General features: G+C 47.1%; 1 protein-coding gene across 1 annotated transcript; it reads right to left on the bottom strand.

Annotated features, from left to right (window-relative positions):
• Nucleotides 1-5,177: 5,177 nt before the first annotated feature.
• Nucleotides 5,178-13,868, bottom strand: st8sia3 (ST8 alpha-N-acetyl-neuraminide alpha-2,8-sialyltransferase 3; the record flags this gene model as incomplete). Its single annotated transcript, XM_079755717.1, has 4 exons — nucleotides 5,178-5,460; nucleotides 6,836-7,393; nucleotides 10,023-10,145; nucleotides 13,699-13,868. The coding sequence occupies 4 exons, from the start codon at nucleotides 13,866-13,868 to the stop codon at nucleotides 5,178-5,180; spliced, it is 1,134 nt and encodes a 377-aa protein (XP_079611843.1).
• Between the last annotated feature and the right edge of the window lie 6,132 nt (nucleotides 13,869-20,000).

Genomic DNA, 20,000 nt, shown 5'->3' with positions numbered 1-20,000 from the left:
ACTGGTTTCCTGTAGGTCCTCTACACAGACTGGCCCCCTGTAGGTTCTCTACACAGACTGGTTTCCTGTAGGTCCTCAACACAGTGTGGCCCCTGTAGGTCCTCTACACAGAGTGGCCCCCTGTAGGTCCTCTACACAGAGTGGCCCCCTGTAGGTCCTCAACACAGAGTGGCCCCCTGTAGGTCCTCTACACAGAGTGGCCCCCTGTAGGTCCTCTACACAGAGTGGCCCCCTGTAGGTCCTCAACACAGAGTGGCCCCCTGTAGGTCCTCTACACAGAGTGGCCCCCTGTAGGTCCTCAACACAGAGTGGCCCCCTGTAGGTCCTCAACACAGTGTGGCCCCCTGTAGGTCCTCAACACAGAGTGGCCCCCTGTAGGTCCTCTACACAGAGTGGCCCCCTGTAGGTCCTCTACACAGAGTGGCCCCCTGTAGGTCCTCTACACAGAGTGGCCCCCTGTAGGTCCTCAACACAGAGTGGCTCCCTGTAGGTCCTCTGCTCAACATCAACAGAGGACCCTCTGGTCCCTGTCGGACCCCCACAGACCCTCTGGTCCCTGTCGGACCCCACAGACCCACTAGGTCCTCTCAGAAGGATGACCCCCTGTATCAACAGTCTGCCATCAAACGGGAGGGAAGAGCTGCCCTGCGGTTATCAGCAGAGTAGAGGCAGTTGTTAGGTCCTAAAACACTTTTACTACTAAAAGCAAGCGTGGAATAATTAAAACATTGCACCGCATTAAAAGTGAATGCAGCCATTGAGCTCAATGCAGCTTAATGTCGTTTTAATGGATTAAAAAACATCAGAGAATATTCTTCTTGTTTCAAAGGAACATGTAAAAGTGTTTATGAATGTCACTGAAAGTGTCATTCATAAACACCTTTAATAAAAGTAAATTGACTCCCAACTAGCAAAAGCTCTGTTAAGGCCCTGACACACCAACCAGGTTACCGGACAGTCTGGCGAGATCGGTGACCTGAGACTGTTCGGTGTGTGCTGTTTGATCAGCCGTCGTCATGCCGTCAGTGATCTTTTCAAGCCCGTCTGGGTTCTTTCCGCCGATTGCACATGTTGAATCGGCCATGACCATGGCGATTTGGCTAGAAAAGTACAAACTTCTCTTTGGTATTTCGTTATCAATAAGGAGTTGCAAGGAAAGAGACTTGTCCACTAGTGGCAAATGGGTTTGACTCCCAGCAGAAAGGTTGCCTATCAATATCCAATATCTTCTTATCACTGCTCTTAACCAAAAACTAAAACTAACTATCTACTTTAATAAGTTTCTCTAAAAAATGTTTGACGTAGAATACTAAACAAACCTGTCGAACTGACTTAGACTATTTGACTCCCAGAACACAAAGTTAGATCACTAAGTCTTCACACATGCGACCAGATTGGACATGTGCGTAGAAGGCCAGAGGTTAAAGTATTAAAAAATCGGCATTACATTTAAGTGAACTTATTTTAAGACGACTAACTTGTGGCATTAGAGATTGCATTCATATAACACTTACCAAGGCACTCAAAGTGCGTTGCCTAGTGTCTGTCTGTCTGTCTGTCTGTCTGTCTGTCTGTCTGTCTGTCTGTCTGTCTGTCTGTCTGTCCACTATCCAATGAGAGACCGGGGGATGATTAGGAAGGGAAGGCTGGTCCCAGGGCCGGGTTGGGTGTCCAGGACACCGGGGTTACACCCCTACTCTCACGGTGAGGGCCCTGGGATCTTTAGGGGCCACCGGGAGGCGGGACCTCTGTTTACCGTCTCACCCCAAAGGCGGTGCTGTTGGACCGGACAGAGGGGGGCATTATAATCATAACAATACATTTTATTTATAACGCCTTTCAAACTCAAGGACGCTTTACAACGTGGGCAGGAACATAGAAAACAAAGTAACTTAATAAAAAATAACACAAGGAGACGAGCAGACAAAGATGAGGGGGGGGGGGGGGTGTCAAGGGCAGCAGAGGCAAGTTTAAAGAAGGGAGCTTTGAGAAGAGTTTTGAAGGTGGCCAGAGATGAGGCATTTCGGATTTCGGGGGGGGGGGGGGGGGGGGGGGGGGGGGGGGGAGAGTTCCAGAGGGTGGGGGCTGACCCCCTGAAGGCTCGGTTGCCATAGGTTTGGAGCCTGGTGCGGGGGATAGAGAGCCAGCTCGCATCTGAGGGCCGCATCTTCCTGGACGGGGCGTGGGGGTGGAGGAGGTCTGTAGGTAGTGCAGCGCGAGGGAATGGAGGGATTTGTAGGTGAGGGGAAGGGGTTTGTAGGTGATGCAGGATTTGATTGGGAGCCGGTGGAGGTGGATGAGGCTGGGAGTGATGTGCTGCCAGGGCCTGGTGCGGGTTTAGTTCTGGACATACTGGAAACCTGTCCAGGGTGTTGCTTGGAACCCCGGACAGAAATCTGTTGCAATAGTCCAGGCGGGAGGTGTGGGTTTCAGGAGTCGGAGAGTGAAGGGCGGAGTCGGGGAAATGTTTTTGAACTGAAAGAAGGCAGATTTGGTGATGGATTTGATGTGGGAGCGGAATGAGAGGGTTGAGTCCAGGATGATGGTTGCTAGGATGGATGAGCGCCCCCACCTGCCCTCTAACACCTCTACCAGCAGCATAGGGGGGGTCACACCAAGCAAGGCCGAGGCCTGCTGAGCTCCATGGACACCAGCAGGGCTGAGGCTACTGATGAGTAAGTGACCTCTCAGTTACTTATCCAGTCTTTTACTTTACATAGTACAGGTTAAACATATGAAGTACAATACCACCCTTGCGCTGGCGTGATAGCTAGTGGTTAGGGTTCCTGACTCCCAGCATAAAGGCATTGAAGGGGAGTTAACGCTATCATCAGTTTCAGTGGGTTCTGCTACCTCTTGGTTCTGCTACCTCTTGGTAGGGCATTGACGGAACTTTAGATGTAAGCACTTACATATTAAGTACTAAAATGCAAGTCGTCTCTATGGCTATTTTTGAATTGTAGTATTTTGGAGGTTGACTTAGGAAATGTAATTACTTATTTCACATGTTAGTTTGCATTAAGAGAAGAGATGGACAGAGAGAGAGCGAGAGAGAGAGAGAAAAAGAGCAGAAAGGTAGGAATAGGAAGGAAAATTAAGCACAATGTCTCTGAAGAATAAGTAACTTATTTAATTGATTTAATAACCACAAGAAACACAATATGCTGTTGTTCCTGTTCAATAATGCTGTTGAATGAAGTACCTACATAAATATATTTCAAGTATTAGATTAATCAAATATTTTCTCTGGGTCTACAGTATATTGTGTACGACACTAGACATTAGTATAACTACAGACTGATATGCAACATAAGGAACAGACCACTCTAAAGAAAGGCAGTGTATAAAAACATGTCGGGTACAGAGCTGAATGTTGTGCGTTCAGCGACCTAATCATAGCGGCGATTGTTAAAACGACAACAGTAATGTAAACATCATTCAATGTTACGTATTGTTGGAATGTTTTCTCTCTTTTTGCAGCCAAAGGGGATCCCTATCCCAAATGGAGAGGGAAGAAATAAAATTCAATGATGTTAATTAACAAACAGAATACGTAGTAATCAAAATGTTAATGCTGGCTGGCTTCAGGTGGACGTGTGAGCCATGTGCTCCACACTGGAGGCCCCAGCCCCTTGAAGAGATAACGCTATGACATTGTTACCATGGGGCCTGCCTGGAGGTGTTTGCTCTGCACTGATTAATGACACTCGATTTGGGTCCAAAGGTGGACAGGGAACTTAAGAAACATTCAACAATCTTAAAACAACAATATAAATATAGTTGAATCCTTCAAATCTTTCAATCAAAATTCCTGCAATTAGTTATTATTTCTGAATATTAGTTATACATTCCCCGAGGTTTCCTTTTGCCATCAACAGCTGGTGGACAAATAGGACCGCTATGACTTCTGTAAGGGCGCAGCCTTTATCATACCTGAGCCATACAGGAACACTCCTCTTCACATGCCATATCCACTCATAGACTATAAGATACTATTTAAAATTTTAAAACCATTACTGCACATTTCTTGAATAACAAACTCATCTTATTAATACCCCCCCCCCCCAAAAAAAAATAGTGTTTCCCATATGTCTGTAAAGGTACTGTGTATGCATGTTCACATTGCTGTGTACACACATCCACACTCCATTGATTCCTCCATTACATCACATCTACCCACTCACACGATATCTGGAATTTATCATATGCTGGTTTATTAAGCCTAGCCAGTGTTGGTAAGCTATAAATGATATAGCTATATATATGATATAGGCAATTACTGAACTAACTTAGCGAGTGATAGTTAGCCTAGCTCGGGCAAGGTAGTTTGGGTTGGTATCTGGACTTGGTTGTATAGTTCTTTGTCAGGGTAAAAGCTTGTCCTGCTTTTCTATCTGGGATATCTTAAGGCATAAAAACCAAACAAAAATAAAGGTCATTTTAGCAACAGAATAAATAAAAAAAAAAGAGATATGAGCTAGTAGGTTAGCTAGTAATGTTAGAGATTACAATTTAACACGCATCCACCCGGTCCTCTATCTACGCTTACGGTTTGTCTGATAAAATTGCTTCACTGGGTAAATTTGTATGTTATACTTGGTTGAGAAACATTTTTACCAGTAAAATTCAAACAACAGTACAGAGACCTTATTTAGAGCTTGTGCGGTTACATAAAGTTATCAAAACAAAGGTTGCTAGGCTGTTTCTGGTGAGAACTTGAAAGGAATCCTTAAGGTTGTTCTGTTTGCACACAGAACAGTTCCGTGTCCTGATCCTCGGAGAATGCGTAACCACCAGGCTGACTAGCCAAGGGAAGGCTAGCTGCAGAAGCAAAAGGTCCATCATCTGAGTTACTGGTGCTGATGGGAGTTGGTACCGAGGAGTCCAGGGGACCACCCAGCCACCATCGTCTGGAGAACTGCAATGTTCTGCAAACTCAACACCGGGGCCGAGTCCCAGGACTGCCTGTTTCTGATAATCCACTGGACAGAGGAAACACAAACGTAGAAACAAAGGAACCGAAGACCACTGCCCAGATCCGGCTCTTAACAAAAGCATCCAAAAGCAGCGTATCATTTCCCCTGTTCAGCCCTAGACCGGTAAGGTCTCCAGGAGGTCCAGTAGATAGGGTGTGGAGACACCTAGGGGTATGGGGGCCCCTAGGGGAATGGAGGCTACTAGGCACAGTGGGAGAGGTTGAGTTTCAGCAGCCCCTTGGTGTGCATCTTGTAGAGCAGTTTGAACTCTGCGGGCAGCTGGTGGGACTCCTGCCACTTGGTGGTGAACTTGGTGCCCTTCTTGTCGTAGTAGTGGTAGGGCAGCTCCTTGCCCGTGTTGGGGTCCCAGCCGAACGGCCAGAAGCCATACAGGTGGATCTGGTCGCACATGGAGGAGGCCAGCGTGTACATGAGGATGCCCGTGCTCAGCCTTTTGGGTGACAGCTGCTTGGTCTTCCAGTAGCTGGTCAGGAGGGAGAGAGAGAGAGAGAGATCAACGTCACTTTTGCATTTAAAACCAGTCAAAGTTCATCATAATGAAGTATAGTCCAATCACTGGTCATCTCCCGCCTCGACTCGCCTCGACTACTGCAACTCGCTCCTGGCTGGACTCCCTGCCTCTGCGATTAAACCATTGCAGATCATCCAGAATGCGGCAGCGCGCCTCGTGTTCAACCTACCAAAGTTCTCACATGTAACCCCCCTCTTCCGAGACCTCCACTGGCTCCCTGTAATAGCTCGCATCAGATTCAAGATGATGGTACTGGCATACAAGACAGTCGATGGAACTGCCCCTGCCTACCTCCAAGCATTAGTAAAGCCACACACCCCAGCTCGATCCCTCCGCTCAACTACCTCAGCTGGATGTCTGGTACCGCCATCGCTAAGATCAAGCAAAGGTCGATCAGCAAAGTCACAACTTTTCTCTGTTTTGGGACCTCAGTGGTGGAACGAGCTCCCTACCGATGTCAGGACCGCAGAGTCGCTCACCAGCTTCCGCAAAAGACTCAAAACTCACCTGTTAGACTCACCATAGAAACCAATGCACAGCCACCATTGAATGTTGTACGTCCTGACACTTGTACATTGCACTTATTCAAGGTACTTAATTGTGTAGCATCTACAGTAGCTGCTATCATTGCTTTACACGGGGACTGGGTTAGCCTAGCGATTGTAATACTTGCACTTGGTCCTATGAACATCTTTACTGTACCGACAGCGATATATTGTTTCACTTCTTATGACAAATGTACTTATTGTAACAAATGCACTTATTGCAACAAATGCACTTATTGTAAGTCGCTTTGGATAAAAGCGTCTGCTAAATGCCCTAAATGTAAATGTAAATGGATTGATATAATGGCAAACTATTTGGATCAGTAATTCTTTTTTTTTTATTGCTACTTGTTGTCATGATGATGGGTAACCAAGGCATCAGAAAGTGGTGCCTAGTTGTCATGACCACCTATTTCACTTGGTTGTCATGACAATAGGTCTTAGTTGTTGATTTACTGCACGAGGTTCAATGGTCATCATGACAACGTGCCTTACTTGTTGGTAGACAGAAAATCTGGGCTTTCTTGTTGATGTAACCTATTATGTTCCACGGTCCTCATGACAACGTAGCTTACATGTTGATGCAGTGCCTGATGTTGCCTGGTCGTCATGACAGCGTGTCTAACTGGTTGGTCGTCATGACAGCCTGTCTAACTGGTTGGTCGTCATGACAGCGTGTCTAACTGGTTGGTCGTCATGACAGCCTGTCTAACTGGTTGGTCGTCGTGACAGCCTGTCTAACTGGTTGGTCGTCATGACAGCCTGTCTAACTTGGGTCTTACCTGTTGACGTACTGCATGATGTTCCCGGGCCAGGCCAGCTGCACCTTCAGCTGACCCCTGTGCTCCACGAAGAAGTCCACCAGCGTGCGCGTGACGGTGGCCGACGTGTGGAAGAAGAAGGCGGGGATCCAGAGGATGGCGCCGTCCAGCCTCTTCAGGCTCAGGAAGAAGTTGTTGCGGTCCTGCACGGTGAGCAGGTTGTTGTAGTACTTCTCCAGGATGCTGGGGTTGAAGGTGGTCATGTTGGTGCGCCGGCCCACGTCCTTCTTGAAGACCTCGGTGGGGGCGAAGTTGCAGCGGAACACGTAGTCAAACTTCTCGATCTGCGGGCCGCACTTGGAGCCTGTGAGGACGCCGCTGTTGCCCACCACAGCGCACACGTTGTAGTGCTTGTTGAGGATCGGCGAGGCCTCGGGCAGCAGCGAGTGGAAGTTCTGCCCGATGGAGAACACGTACTTGTGGCTGGAGTAGTCGTAGTGCATGAGCTGGCCCACGCGGACCCCGCCGCGAGTCAGGGAGAAGTTGTGGGGGATGTCGATGTAGCGGGAGATGTCCTTCCTGCAAGACAGCGACACACAGCGTGGCCCGGCCTGGGGTCAGACGTCTGGCGGAGGACGGCCTCATCAGGCGGTACAGCTGTAGCACTCATATGGGACAGGACTCTACATTTATACACTGTACACCAACGCATGATGAGCAACGTATTGCTGGGTGCTTTAAATGTTAATGTCGTAAAACACGGAGGAGGCCGAGTGCATGTGTGTGAGTAGAGAGAGTAGTGAGTAGCGTGAGGGAGAGAATGATTAAGGGGAGTAAAGCACTGCTTATAAGGTCTATCCACCATTTTTCCACTATCCTGATGATATAGATATTATTAACACGATATGGGAAAAAATAATTGGACATGCCGACAGAAATGTGTTGCATGCCTTTAAGAAATGGCACGACATTGTAACCTCAAAGCACGGCAGTGTTAAGTTAGGAGCAATAAAAAATAGCACCATTACTGTAATGATAATAATAGAGGCTCACTACCCATTTAATTTATATGGGTTTATTTATTATGCACAGTTTTATCATTACATGTAATGGTTTGGCTTTTGATACGCTCTGTACATATCAGACATAGAACCGGACATCTAGGCTGTTCTCAGTCCTCTATTGTGGTTTCTAACCTTTGGATAAAAAATAATGAGTTAGACAGTAGCCTGCTCACTCATAATAATATGAATATCAATAAATGGGTAAAGGATTTGACTGCATGGTTCTGGATTATTTATGAAATTGTGTGATCTCAAACACACCGGTAATCACACGCTGGTTCACCGGAGGCATCAGGTTAGCAAGGAATAATATTCATCTCCTCAGACATCTCCTTAAAGGTCCCATAGCATGCTACTGTATGGATGGTTTAAAATAGATATTAGTGGGCCCCTATCACAGCATTTGAAGACGTTCCCGAAATTCAGCTGTGGTGCAGAATTACAGCCACTATGAGCCAGTCGCACATTGAGCTTTCCCTAAATGCGCCGTTTCGGTGTCTGTAGCTTTAATGCAAATGAGGAGGAGAGAGGCGGGTCAAGGAGGAGGGTGGGGGTGTGGCCCTGAGCAGCTTGCGGCCACGGTACCATGCGCTCTGTTTACTGTAGATGTATCGCAATGGTAAAGGCACACACAGCCTTTGGCCGTGTTCTGTAAATATTCTAGAACACACGGGAGTCCTGGAGCTTTATATCTGAATAATAACATATCATACATAGATATCTATATCATAGAATATATATTATCACGACCAAAAGCTGTGTGCGCCTCCAGACGATCTCAAACGATTGCGTCGGGGTCTCCGACGTCTCTGGTTCTTCTACTTTCACATCAATCTGAAGTAGACTGAACCACAACATGGAGGAGGAAGGGATTGTTGCCCGCGATTTTCTCCCGCCGGAGCCTCGCTGCCCGCTGCCGAGGGTCCGACCCCTCGGCAGCGGGCAGCGCTTAGGGGGCAGCGCCGAGGCACCACCGCCCTGAGGCGGCGGTGCCCTGCGGCAGCGGGCAGCGGGAGACAATCCCGGGCAACAATCCCTTTCTCCTCCATGTCGTGGTTCATGTACTTCAGGGAGTAAAAGCCAAAGTTCCTTTTCCCCCCCCAATTCCTTCTCAACCACGGCTGAGATAACCCCCATTACGAGTCTCGTTGTGGAATAACCAGAGACGTCAGAGAACCCGACGTGTTATGCGCCATAACACCAAAAGCAGAACGGTTATCCAAATAACAAAGAAGTGGAAGCGGACTGTAACGCAACACTTGCGTTACAGAGTGTGCAGTCACATACACACACATGTGGCGCTCGCACGGTCGTAGCTCATTGTCTCATTGGAGGGCCAAATTCTCTGGGCGGGCAAGGCAGAGAAAGGGGAGGTAGCTTGGTCCCTTATGACGACATATGGGGCTACATTCCAAATCAGCGCGCCTGAGCTTCGATTTTTTCAAAGGCGAGCAGGATGCCTAGTGCTCGTTTTACATCAAACGCAAGTTTAAGCCACTGGGGGACCATACGCAGGCTAGGGGAACTCATATTAATGTTGGAAAACCTCATAAAGTGAGATTGTCATGCCATGGGACCTTAATGTTAATTCGCTAAAATAAAATAAAGATTGTCACGAGTCCACATCGAGTCTCAAGTCTTGTGGATGAGTCTGAAGTCTTCTGAGGACGAGTCTCAAGTCACTGTGTGTGCGACTTAAGGGTGACTCAGGTTTCAAGTCACTGTGTGTGAGACTTAAGGGTGACTCAGGTATCAAGTCAGTGTGTGTGCGACTTAAGGGTGACTCAGGTTTCAAGTAACTGTGTGTGCGACTTAAGGGTGACTCAGGTCTCAAGTCACTGTGTGTTGACTTAAGGGTGACCCAGGTCTCAAGTCAGTGTATGTACGACTTAAGGGTGACTCAGGTCTCAAGTCACTGAGTGTATGACTTAGTCAAGTTCGCAGACTCCAGTCCCGATCTCTGCCGCCTATGCACACTTGTTCTATGCTACATGCGCGCAACGGATGCGCTCAAAAAGATAGGTCAACAAAGAATTGAATTTAATATTTAACGGTATCCATATAGTTGAACAGCGTGACAGCGGTGGTCCCGTTGATAGCCCCCCTACCCCAGTTGTACATGTTTCTATGTAGGATATGTTTACCTCTGCTGGATGAAGGCGGTGCTGTTGTAGGTCCACCTGGTGGCGTTGGATGGGGCCTTCTCCGTCAGCGTGTTGGTGAGAGGGGTGAAGGCGGGGTCCAGGTACTTCAGAGCAAGCTGGGAGCTGATGGGACCAGCCACAGGAAGAAGAAGAGTTGCCCGATGATGGGGAAAAGTGATGAAAAGTGCAAAGTTACATTCAGAATTCAAGCAAAATGCCATTCAAGCTAAATTACATCGAAAGTGTCACATCTTATTTTACAAATGACTGACTGAAAAATCACTTACCTTTGCTTTTAATATGTTTTAACACTGTAGATGATTGAAAATCATTCTTCTTTGAAAATATATTTTGGCAGGTGATGAACAGTATCTTAGAGCAGTTGCAAAGTATCTTAGAGAGTTTGCTAGCTTGATCTTAGTGCGGTTGCTAGCATTAGCGTTTGCTAGCTTCTTAAAGCAGTTGCTAGCTTTATTTTAGAGCGGTTGCTAGCTTTAACTTACAGCAGTTACTAGCTATATCTTAGAGCGGTTTCTAGCTTTATCTCAAAGCAGTTACTAGCTTGATTTTCCAGCGGTTTCTAGCTTTAGCGGTTGCAGACTTTATCTTGCAGCGGATGCTCGATTGATCTTAGAGATTTATCTTATCAGCGTAAGCTTTTGCCAGAAATTCAGGGTTTTCAGCTAGAAAATCCAGAACCATGAATCATTCCATGGTCAACAGCATCCAAACAAAAACAAGAACAGTGTGTTCCCCAACATCACCTCCCAGGGTCAGGCAGAGAGAGTGAGAGAGATAGAGAATGGAAGAGTGATGCAGAGAGGGAGAGTGATGGAGATGAACACTGCTTATTTGGTCGGTGAGGGGAAAGGAAGAAAGACACATTCTTATTCACCTCGAGGCAGACTTGTGACGAGGCTTTTCACTGCAGGAGAAATGTCAAAAAACAACTCTAAGTACTGTTAACAACAAACTAAATATTGTAAAGAAGAACCTCTAAACCTATAGGAAAACGCTTACTGTATGGTTTCATAAAAAATAAAGAAATCAAATATAAAAAATGAAACGTTGTTAAAACAGCTTCCTCTGTTTTAATTCTTTCCGGTGGAGCTTCAATTTGAAGCAGCGGCACCAGCTGATTGGCTGAGCAGGTCATGGGTCTGAAGGACCACGACACACACCACACATCCTCCAACCTCAGCATGCGTTGGGTCAACATGTGTCCGTTATGCTGCTATAACCCACCAGGGCAGGGGTCTTCTCATCTACACAACTCGCTCTCCAACATCAACATGTATCCATTCTTTAACCAAACCTAAAACCAAGAACAGTTATCACGACCATCACCATGGTTAACGCACACACACACACACACACACACACACACACACACACACACACACAGAGGTTATTGAAGGCGACTTTGAGGAAGAGAGGGAGTAGCTGCAGGATTCAGCACTATGGACAGCTCCCCTCACACAACACATCACTGTGCACAGGGAACCCACAGCCCCCCTCAGACAACACAACACAACACAACACAACACTATTCACAGGGAACCCACAGCCCCCCTCAGACAACACAACACAACACAACACTATTCACAGGGAACCCACAGCCCCCCTCAGACAACACAACACAACACTATTCACAGGGAACCCACAACCCCCCTCAGACAACACAACACAACACTGTGCACAGGGAACCCACAGCCCCTCTCAGACAACACAACACAACACTGTGCACAGGGAACCCACAACCCCCCTCAGACAACACAACACAACACAACACAACACTGTGCACAGGGAACCCACAGCCCCCCTCAGACAACACAACACAACACAACACTATTCACAGGGTACACAAGCCCCCCCTCACACAACACAATACAACACAACACTGTTCATAGAGTACTGATCCAGTATGTAGGAGTACTGATGCAGTATGTAGGAGTACTGATCCAGTATGTAGGAGTACTGATCCAGTACAGGGGTAATATGAAGCAGAACAGATGCAGTTATGTAAGGATACGTGATGCTAACAATGAGCTGACTGCTTCTTCTTCTGGTAGGACGCACGTTGAGGTTCAGAAATAACCCAGGGCCTGAGTGCAGCTGGCTCAACATCTAGAGCACTGGTTCCAAACCAGTTTGAGACAACACTAGGGGTACTGTGAACCGTTGCTGTGTGATTTAATACACACAGCCTCACATGGGCTACAGAATATAATTAAAGATGTTCCCTTTTACAACATAATTCCTACTGTCTACCGCCATCGCTAAGAGCAAGCAAAAGTCGATCATCAAAGTCCCAACTGTTCCCTGTTGTGGCACTGCAGTGGGGGAACGAGCTCCCTGCCGATGTCAGGACCGCAGTAGCTCACCAGCTTCTGCAAAAGACTCAAGACTCACCTGTTCAGAGTTCACCTATACTCTGGATAGCCTCCCCCTCCCACCCCTCCTACTTATTGTATGTTTTACGTCCTGGCACTTAATGTATGTCGTACTTAGTTATAGTACTTAGTTGCGTAGCAACTAAGTACTATTTGCTGTATACGGGGAATGGGTTAACCTAGCAATTGTTAGTGCTTGGCACTTGGTTCTATGAACGTCCTTACTGTACTGACAGCAATATATTGTTTCACCTTCTTCTGAAAAATGTACTTATGCCCTAAATGTAAAGGTAAATCTATGATTTTCTTTAATATTGACTAATTCCTCCACGCAATGCAAGTCCTGGCTCCATTTCAAAACATTATTGGAACAGAAGGGCCTGTCGGTCGCTCCAACATGACGCTGGGGTTGGATCGGCTGCCTCCGTCTCAGCTCATTGCTCTGCTATCATCCACTCCCTCTCCTTGGCCTTCTTAATGCGCTCAAGCCATACATGCTCAGATTATGCCAGGGCCCACTGAGAGCGGTAAAGAACCATCAGAATGACGTATATTAGAGGTCAGCTTGATCCCATATGGAGATCAAACCAGCTCGTCCTAATCCAGAACTCTCACTCATCCCTTTATTATATAGGCCTTCAGCATACTGTTTGTGTCAAGAAGACATGAGCTCAGGACATGAACTCCTCTTTGAGTTCATGTCATAATCATAAGATTATGATCATAAGAGAACTGAGAAATGGAGTTCTCTTTCTAGTCCACTGGTGTCAGGAGCGTCTGGAACCCAGAGGCCTTTCACACTGTTGCATTGTGGGTAGATATATTTCACAATGCACCTGCATGAAAGTATGGTTACAGTATGACAGTGCTAGTGCCTTGCTCTATCTACTGAGCTACACAGGGAACATAAACACTAACCCTGCACTGTTAGTGCCATGATCTACACGTGCATCTCGATTGGTAGGTTACCAGTACAACACACACTGGACCTGGTGATGTCTCGGTCTCTGGGTAATGATCTAGTTTGTGATGAGGCCTACAGGCCATCCTATGGTTCATGGCCCACAACACGTACAACAACAGAATGTACTCCTCACCGTTGTGATTCAGAGGCAAGCATGCTGTTTTACAAAACGAACGCGTTTGGCATGACCACTGTGCAGCGACACGTTGAACAGACACTATTGACATCCTTAAACCGATACTACACCAAGACTCGCCGCTCCCAAACACCGCCACAAAACGAGAAGACCACGCATAAAAAACGCACAGACGGTCCTTACCGAAAGCCGGCGTGAAACATGTACATCCTTGGCCCTCCGTGGGCGCTGGGGTATCTAGACGAAGAGCCGAAGAGGAAATCCTTCTTGATGGACACGTAGCTGATGAGCGAAAGGATGAGCAGGGCGACGCTGAACATCACCAGCCCCAGGGCGCTCGCAATGCGCACCATGCCGTCTCTCTGCTGACATACCCGGGGAAAACACTGGAGGACGAATCGGCGGAGCAGCGGCCACCGGAACCACCTCATCCACGACTCAGAGACACCTGGCAGACCGCGACAGGGGATCAGGCAAGCGGTTAGCAGGAGAGATGGACACACAGATCGCTGGTACACGGCATCAGAGCCGGATGGATGACCAAGGCGGCGGATATTGACACGTTGGCGACGTGTCGGCGATGGGGGAGGAAGACGGTGACGCCGGGCGGTGGGTTGTTGTCGCAACAGCGACAACCGGAGATCCTTGTCAACCTTCACTTCGTTTTCCGGTTATCCCTTAAACGTTAACCTGGTTTCCGCGTCGGCGCATTAGAGGCGCGCGGTGGGCTGCAGACAGAAGGTGACTGGAGGCGGGATGATGCTGAGGAGATAAACAATCAACATCCGAGCAGCTAGAGGGGACTATGGGGTCAGAATTATACATGTTTCATTCACTGTCAAAAATAGAGATATCTATCAAATAACAGCAAATTATTTGTTGTTATATAGAGAACTTGATTAAAAGGTGTTTGAAAGATGTAGACCTCACTTATTATTTTTTTATATACAATTTTAGTGGCCATTGTTGACAATAGAAGAAGAGCATGATGAACATATCTTTAAACACACGCACACACTCTCACACACACACACACACACACACACACACCAAAATGAATGACCCTGAAACCTACCTCAGAGCAGTGCATTCTGGGATATCCACCTTCCACTACATAGGATAGGGGGAGAGCGAGAGAGAGGGGGGGCCGGGGAGGTTACAAGTGAGAAGGGGAGAAAGAGGATATTGAGAGTCCAGGCGTTACTAATAGATGAAATAGAGAGCGATCCTCAACCTGAATCAGGACACATGGGAGGAGGGAGGAGGGAGGAGAGAGGAGGGAGGAGGGAGGAGAGAGGAGAGAGGAGGGACGAGAGAGGAGGGAGGAGGGAGGAGAGAGGAGAGAGGAGAGAGGAGAGAGGAGGGAGGAGGGAGGAGAGAGGAGAGAGGAGGGACGAGAGAGGAGGGAGGAGGGAGGAGGGAGGAGAGAGGAGAGAGGAGAGAGGAGGGAGGAGAGAGGAGGGAGGAGGGAGGAGAGAGGAGAGAGGAGAGAGAAGAGAGGAGGGAGGAGAGGTGGGAGGAGAGAGGAGGGAGGAGAGAGGAGAGAGGAGGGAGGAGAGAGGAGGGAGGAGGGAGGAGAGAGAAGAGAGGAGGGAGGAGAGGAGGGAGGAGAGAGGAGGGAGGAGAGAGGAGGGAGGAGGGAGGAGAGAGGAGAGAGGAGGGAGGAGAGAAGAGGGAGGAGGGAGGAGGGTGGAGGGAGGAGGGAGGAGAGAGGAGAGAGGAGGGAGGAGGGAAGAGAGAGGAGGGAGGAGAGAGGAGGGAGGAGAGAGGAGAGAGGAGAGAGGAGGGAGGAGGGAGGAGAGAGAAGGGAGGAGAGAGGAGAGAGGAGGGAAGAGGGAGGAGAGGAGGGAGGAGGGAGGAGAGAGGAGGGAGGAGAGAGGAGAGAGGAGGGAGGAGAGAGGAGGGGAGGGAGACGTAAACAGACAGAGAGCAAGAGGAATGTGTGTATTAGCTTCCTAAAGATAAGGTATTCACCATCTGGGGCTGTTGATATGCTAGTTTATCATACAGCTTACTGTTTACACATCAGTGAGCATCCTTAGTATCAGCCTAATGCATTTGGTTTAGATGTTTGTTACTTTACATCGGCCTGCTCTCTACTGTAAAGATATCAGTTAGTATCCTTTGCATTAGAGTTCTCTCTATTAGTAGAACGCCCTCTGATAAACAGAATGGTGAGAGAGAGCGAGAGAGAGAGAGAGAGAGAGAGAGAGAGGGGGGGGGGATAAATGGAACAGATAAACAGATAACCAAATGGATAAGAAGAGGAATAGAGGGATAGAGAGACCTTTAAAGTGGTAGTGGGGGTTGACAACAGATGGAACAGAAGAGATGTAATGATAGAGCAATAGAGTGAGAGAGTGTCCACATCGAGAGGCAGATAACCTGACTAATGGTGTTTTCTCACTGACACAGCACATTCTACTCTTTGAGATGACAAGAGAAAAGTAATCCAGATCGGGTCTTTACATGAATGTTACCGACCAAATCTAATAAAACATGCAGAAGAAAAAAACAAAAGATCAGCGTCATAAATAACTGTTGAGAAGACAGTTGGAGTTTGGACCATTGACATGAGTTAGAGCCGCTAAGAGGCTGGGAACCGATGTCTAACCAGCCTGAGAGGAGTCTGCAAGCCAGACATATGGAGCGTGTGTGTTTGTGTCTGTGTGTGTGTATGTTTGTGTGATGTGTGTGTGTGTTTGTGTGTATGAGTGTGAGTGTTTGTGTGTTTGTGTGTGTGTCTTTCTGTGTGTGTGTGTTTGTGCGTGTGTGTGAGAGTATCTGTTTGTCTGTGTGTTTATGTGCGTATATTAGTGTGTATTGTGTGTGTGCATATATATGGCTGCAACCCCCCTCCCATTCTCCCCTCATCCTCCTATTAGTTTGATCCTTTCCTCCATCAACTCTCTTTCCATCCTTGCAATCCTCCGTTTGTAATCTCCCCTTCCTCCTCCTCTCCTCCTCCTCGCTCAATCTGTCCCTTTGGTTCACCAACACCATCATTCTCCCTGCAGAGAGAGAGAGAGAGAGAGAGAGAGAGAGAGAGACGGCTGTAGGGTGTTACCAAGCAACCAGTGACCAGTGTGGGGGAGGGGAGAAAGGGGGGAGGGGAAATACCCCTGATTGTAGAAGTTGGTCCGACCAATCAGTTTCCTTGTGCGATCCTGACTATCTAGTATCAATCTCACACACATATACATGAACACACACGCATGCGCACGCATGCACACACGCACACACAAGGAAAACAGGTTTAGTGCTTTGCTTAAAAGCACGGGTCAGGGGAGTTCAGCACCTCTGTGAAAACATTTTGACCCGAAGAATTATAACTGAGACACTGACTGGGTAATTAACTTACACATGATAATTAATAACCAAATATTAAGTCCACACACACGTACACACACAAACACCCCCACCCCCCCACATACACACATACACAAACAAACACACACACACACACACATACAGACACACATACACGCACACACATGCGTTGTTTTCCTCAACAACATCAAAGGAAGAATACAACCTTAATTAATCTCTGAGTGAGGTCCGTGTGTGAATGGTGTGTGTGTGTGTGTGTGTGTGTGCGCGTGTGTGTGTGTGTGTGTGCGTGTGTGTGTGTGTGTGTGTGTGTGAGAAGACCCGTGCCCCGGTGGGTTATAGCAGTATAACGGACAAATGTTGACCCAACGCATGCTGAGGTTGGAGGATGTGTGGTGTGTGTTGTCGTCCTTCAGACCCATGACCTGCTCAGCCAATCAACTGGTGCCGCTGCTTCTAATTGAAGCTCCAGAGAGACATTCTGGAATGACTCAACAAACCGACGGCAACAAGATCACCTTCACAGGGTTAAAGACAATGAAGATGGTGATCGTGATCATAGTGACAAACTTCCTCAAATGCCATTGATCAAATTCTTGAATTCAAAAGTTATTCATTTGGTGAATAAATGCAAGTAACATTTAGTTTCTACATCCTGTTGAAAAGTTATATTTTGCCAACGTGTGATTCTCCACTGTAATTAATACTTCTAACAATGAATCTATTGATCTGTGGATTACATATCGATAGCTACCGGGTTGACTAACACACACACACACACACACACAGACACACACACACACACACAGACACGCACACACACAAACAGAAACACAAAAACACACACACACACACAAAAACACACACACAGACACATACACACACATGTATACACGCATGGAAACACACCCAAAAATACAGATGCATGCACACACACACACACACACACACACACACACACACACAACCTCTCTCGCTTTCTATCCATTCAGCCCTCTCTCTGCAAAAAAGATTTTACATATGTAGAGGATTTGATTTCATACATACAACATGATGAATGATTTATCATGAAATATATTCCATACACTTATATTTTATATGGAATTAATAATTTATTTTATAATCTGCTCACAAAATCACAGCTGTCTGCAAGTCATTACTAATTCAAACATCATCTACAAACACACACACACACACACACACACACACACATACAAACACACACATACACACAAACACACATACACATACACACACATATACACACACACACACACACACACTTGTTGGGGTGAAGTGGGGGTTAGCCTCAATGTCCGTCAGCAGCAACCCGGCCATTTTGTCACACTGCAGGAGGAATGATTTTAACATGATATCTCTCTCTCTCTCTCTCTCTCTCTCTCTCTCTCTCTCTCTCTCTCTCTCTCTCTCTCTCTCTCTCTCTCTCTCTCTCTCTCTCTATATATATATATGTATATATATATATATTTGTGTACATAGAAAAAAAAAATATATATATATATGCATACATATTAGTGCTGTCAAGTGATTAAAATATTTAATCACAATTAATGTCATAGTTAACTCGTGATCAATCACACATTTCTTTCTGAATATTACACTTAGGGCATTTAGCAGACGCTATTATCCAAAGCAACTTACATTGGTTAATACACAGATTGACAGCAGAGTCAACCATGCAAGACGACAGCCAGCTCGTCAGGAGCAGTTTGGGTTAAGAGTCTTGCTCAGGGACACATCAACACTCAGCTAGGAGGAACTGGGGATCGAACTAGCAAGCTTTCGCATGACAGTGGTAGGCCTACCGTAAAACTTCAATAGCCCAGGCTTTTATTTGTTTCAATCACTGATCTTTCGAACAAAACTCTTGCTCAGCAAAGATAAGAAATACTATAACATTTATTATTTAAACCAGTATGAATATTCCTACCGTACGTAGGCCAATACACATTACCAGGCTATCGAATAACGCCTACACACACACACACACATACACACACAGACACGTGCGCGTGCGGTTGCGGAGTGGTAATCGGGAGAGTCGGGCGAATTCCCGGTGGGCCGTTAACGTTTCGGGGCTGTTGCGCTGATTACTGCGGGATAACAATATTGGGTTTATAAAAGTTCCTTGCAGCGCCGTCCGGCAGCCTGAGCTGTGCGCCCGCAACCTCTCAGTCACTCAACAGACACAACGCTCACAAACTGTCAACGTCGCAACCAAGTCGATTTTGTCTAGAGGGGAGTAATTGAGCGTACCCCTCCCGAAGTGGTACAGCCCAGGTGGGCCTTGAACTGCGATTGGTCAGAAAGACGTAACAGCATTGAACTCTCGTGCAGGCTCGAACAGATTGACACACAAACACGTCACACACTTTTAAGGAGTTTTTTAACCGCTCAGTATCCTTGCTTGCCAACAAGTTTGTGCGGCGTGCTTGTTGTTTTGTTTCCGGTGTAGCTAGATGCAGTATGGTGTTGTAGTTTTTCTAACATGCCAAGCCAAAAGAGCGTTAATCGCACAATAAAAAAATTAACGCCGTTTAAATTGGTTTGCGTTAACGCCGTTAATAACGCGTTAAACTGACAGCACTAATATATATATATTAGAAATTCTGACTTTGAGTGTTTATTTGAGTGCATAAATATGTATAGCATGTATAAACCCCATCTTCCTTGCTTGTGATGCTTGGCTGTCAGTGTGGCCCGTGAGGTCGTTGGAGAGCAGCAGGACCTTAGATGAGTGGTGAGGAGAGGACTGACCCCCTACAGAGGGGGAGGGGCTTGAGGACTGACCCCCTGCAGAGGGGGAGGGGCTTGAGGACTGACCCCCTACAGAGGGGGAGAGGCTTGAGCACTGACCCCCTACAGAGGGGGAGGGGCTTGAGGACCCCCTGCAGAGGGGGAGGGGCCCCAGGAACAGGTGAATCACTCCATCTCTTAGGACATATGTGCATACATCCAGAGACTCTTTGGTTTGAACGGCAATCAGAAGGCTTGATCCACACACAGGATTCAACAAGGCACTTTTTGCACTCAACCATTGACTCATCTTTTCGTAATACCTTGTGCTGGTGCTGGGTCAATCTCCCCTGTCTATCTCTTTCTCTCTCTCTCTCTCTCTCTCTTTCTCTCTCTCT

This window comes from Pollachius pollachius, assembly GCF_949987615.1.
Source record: "Pollachius pollachius genome assembly, chromosome: 18".
In the NCBI taxonomy this organism is placed as follows: domain Eukaryota; kingdom Metazoa; phylum Chordata; class Actinopteri; order Gadiformes; family Gadidae; genus Pollachius; species Pollachius pollachius.
The sequence above is the reverse complement of the archived record's forward strand: the minus strand, read 5'-3'. Positions and strand labels throughout refer to the sequence as shown.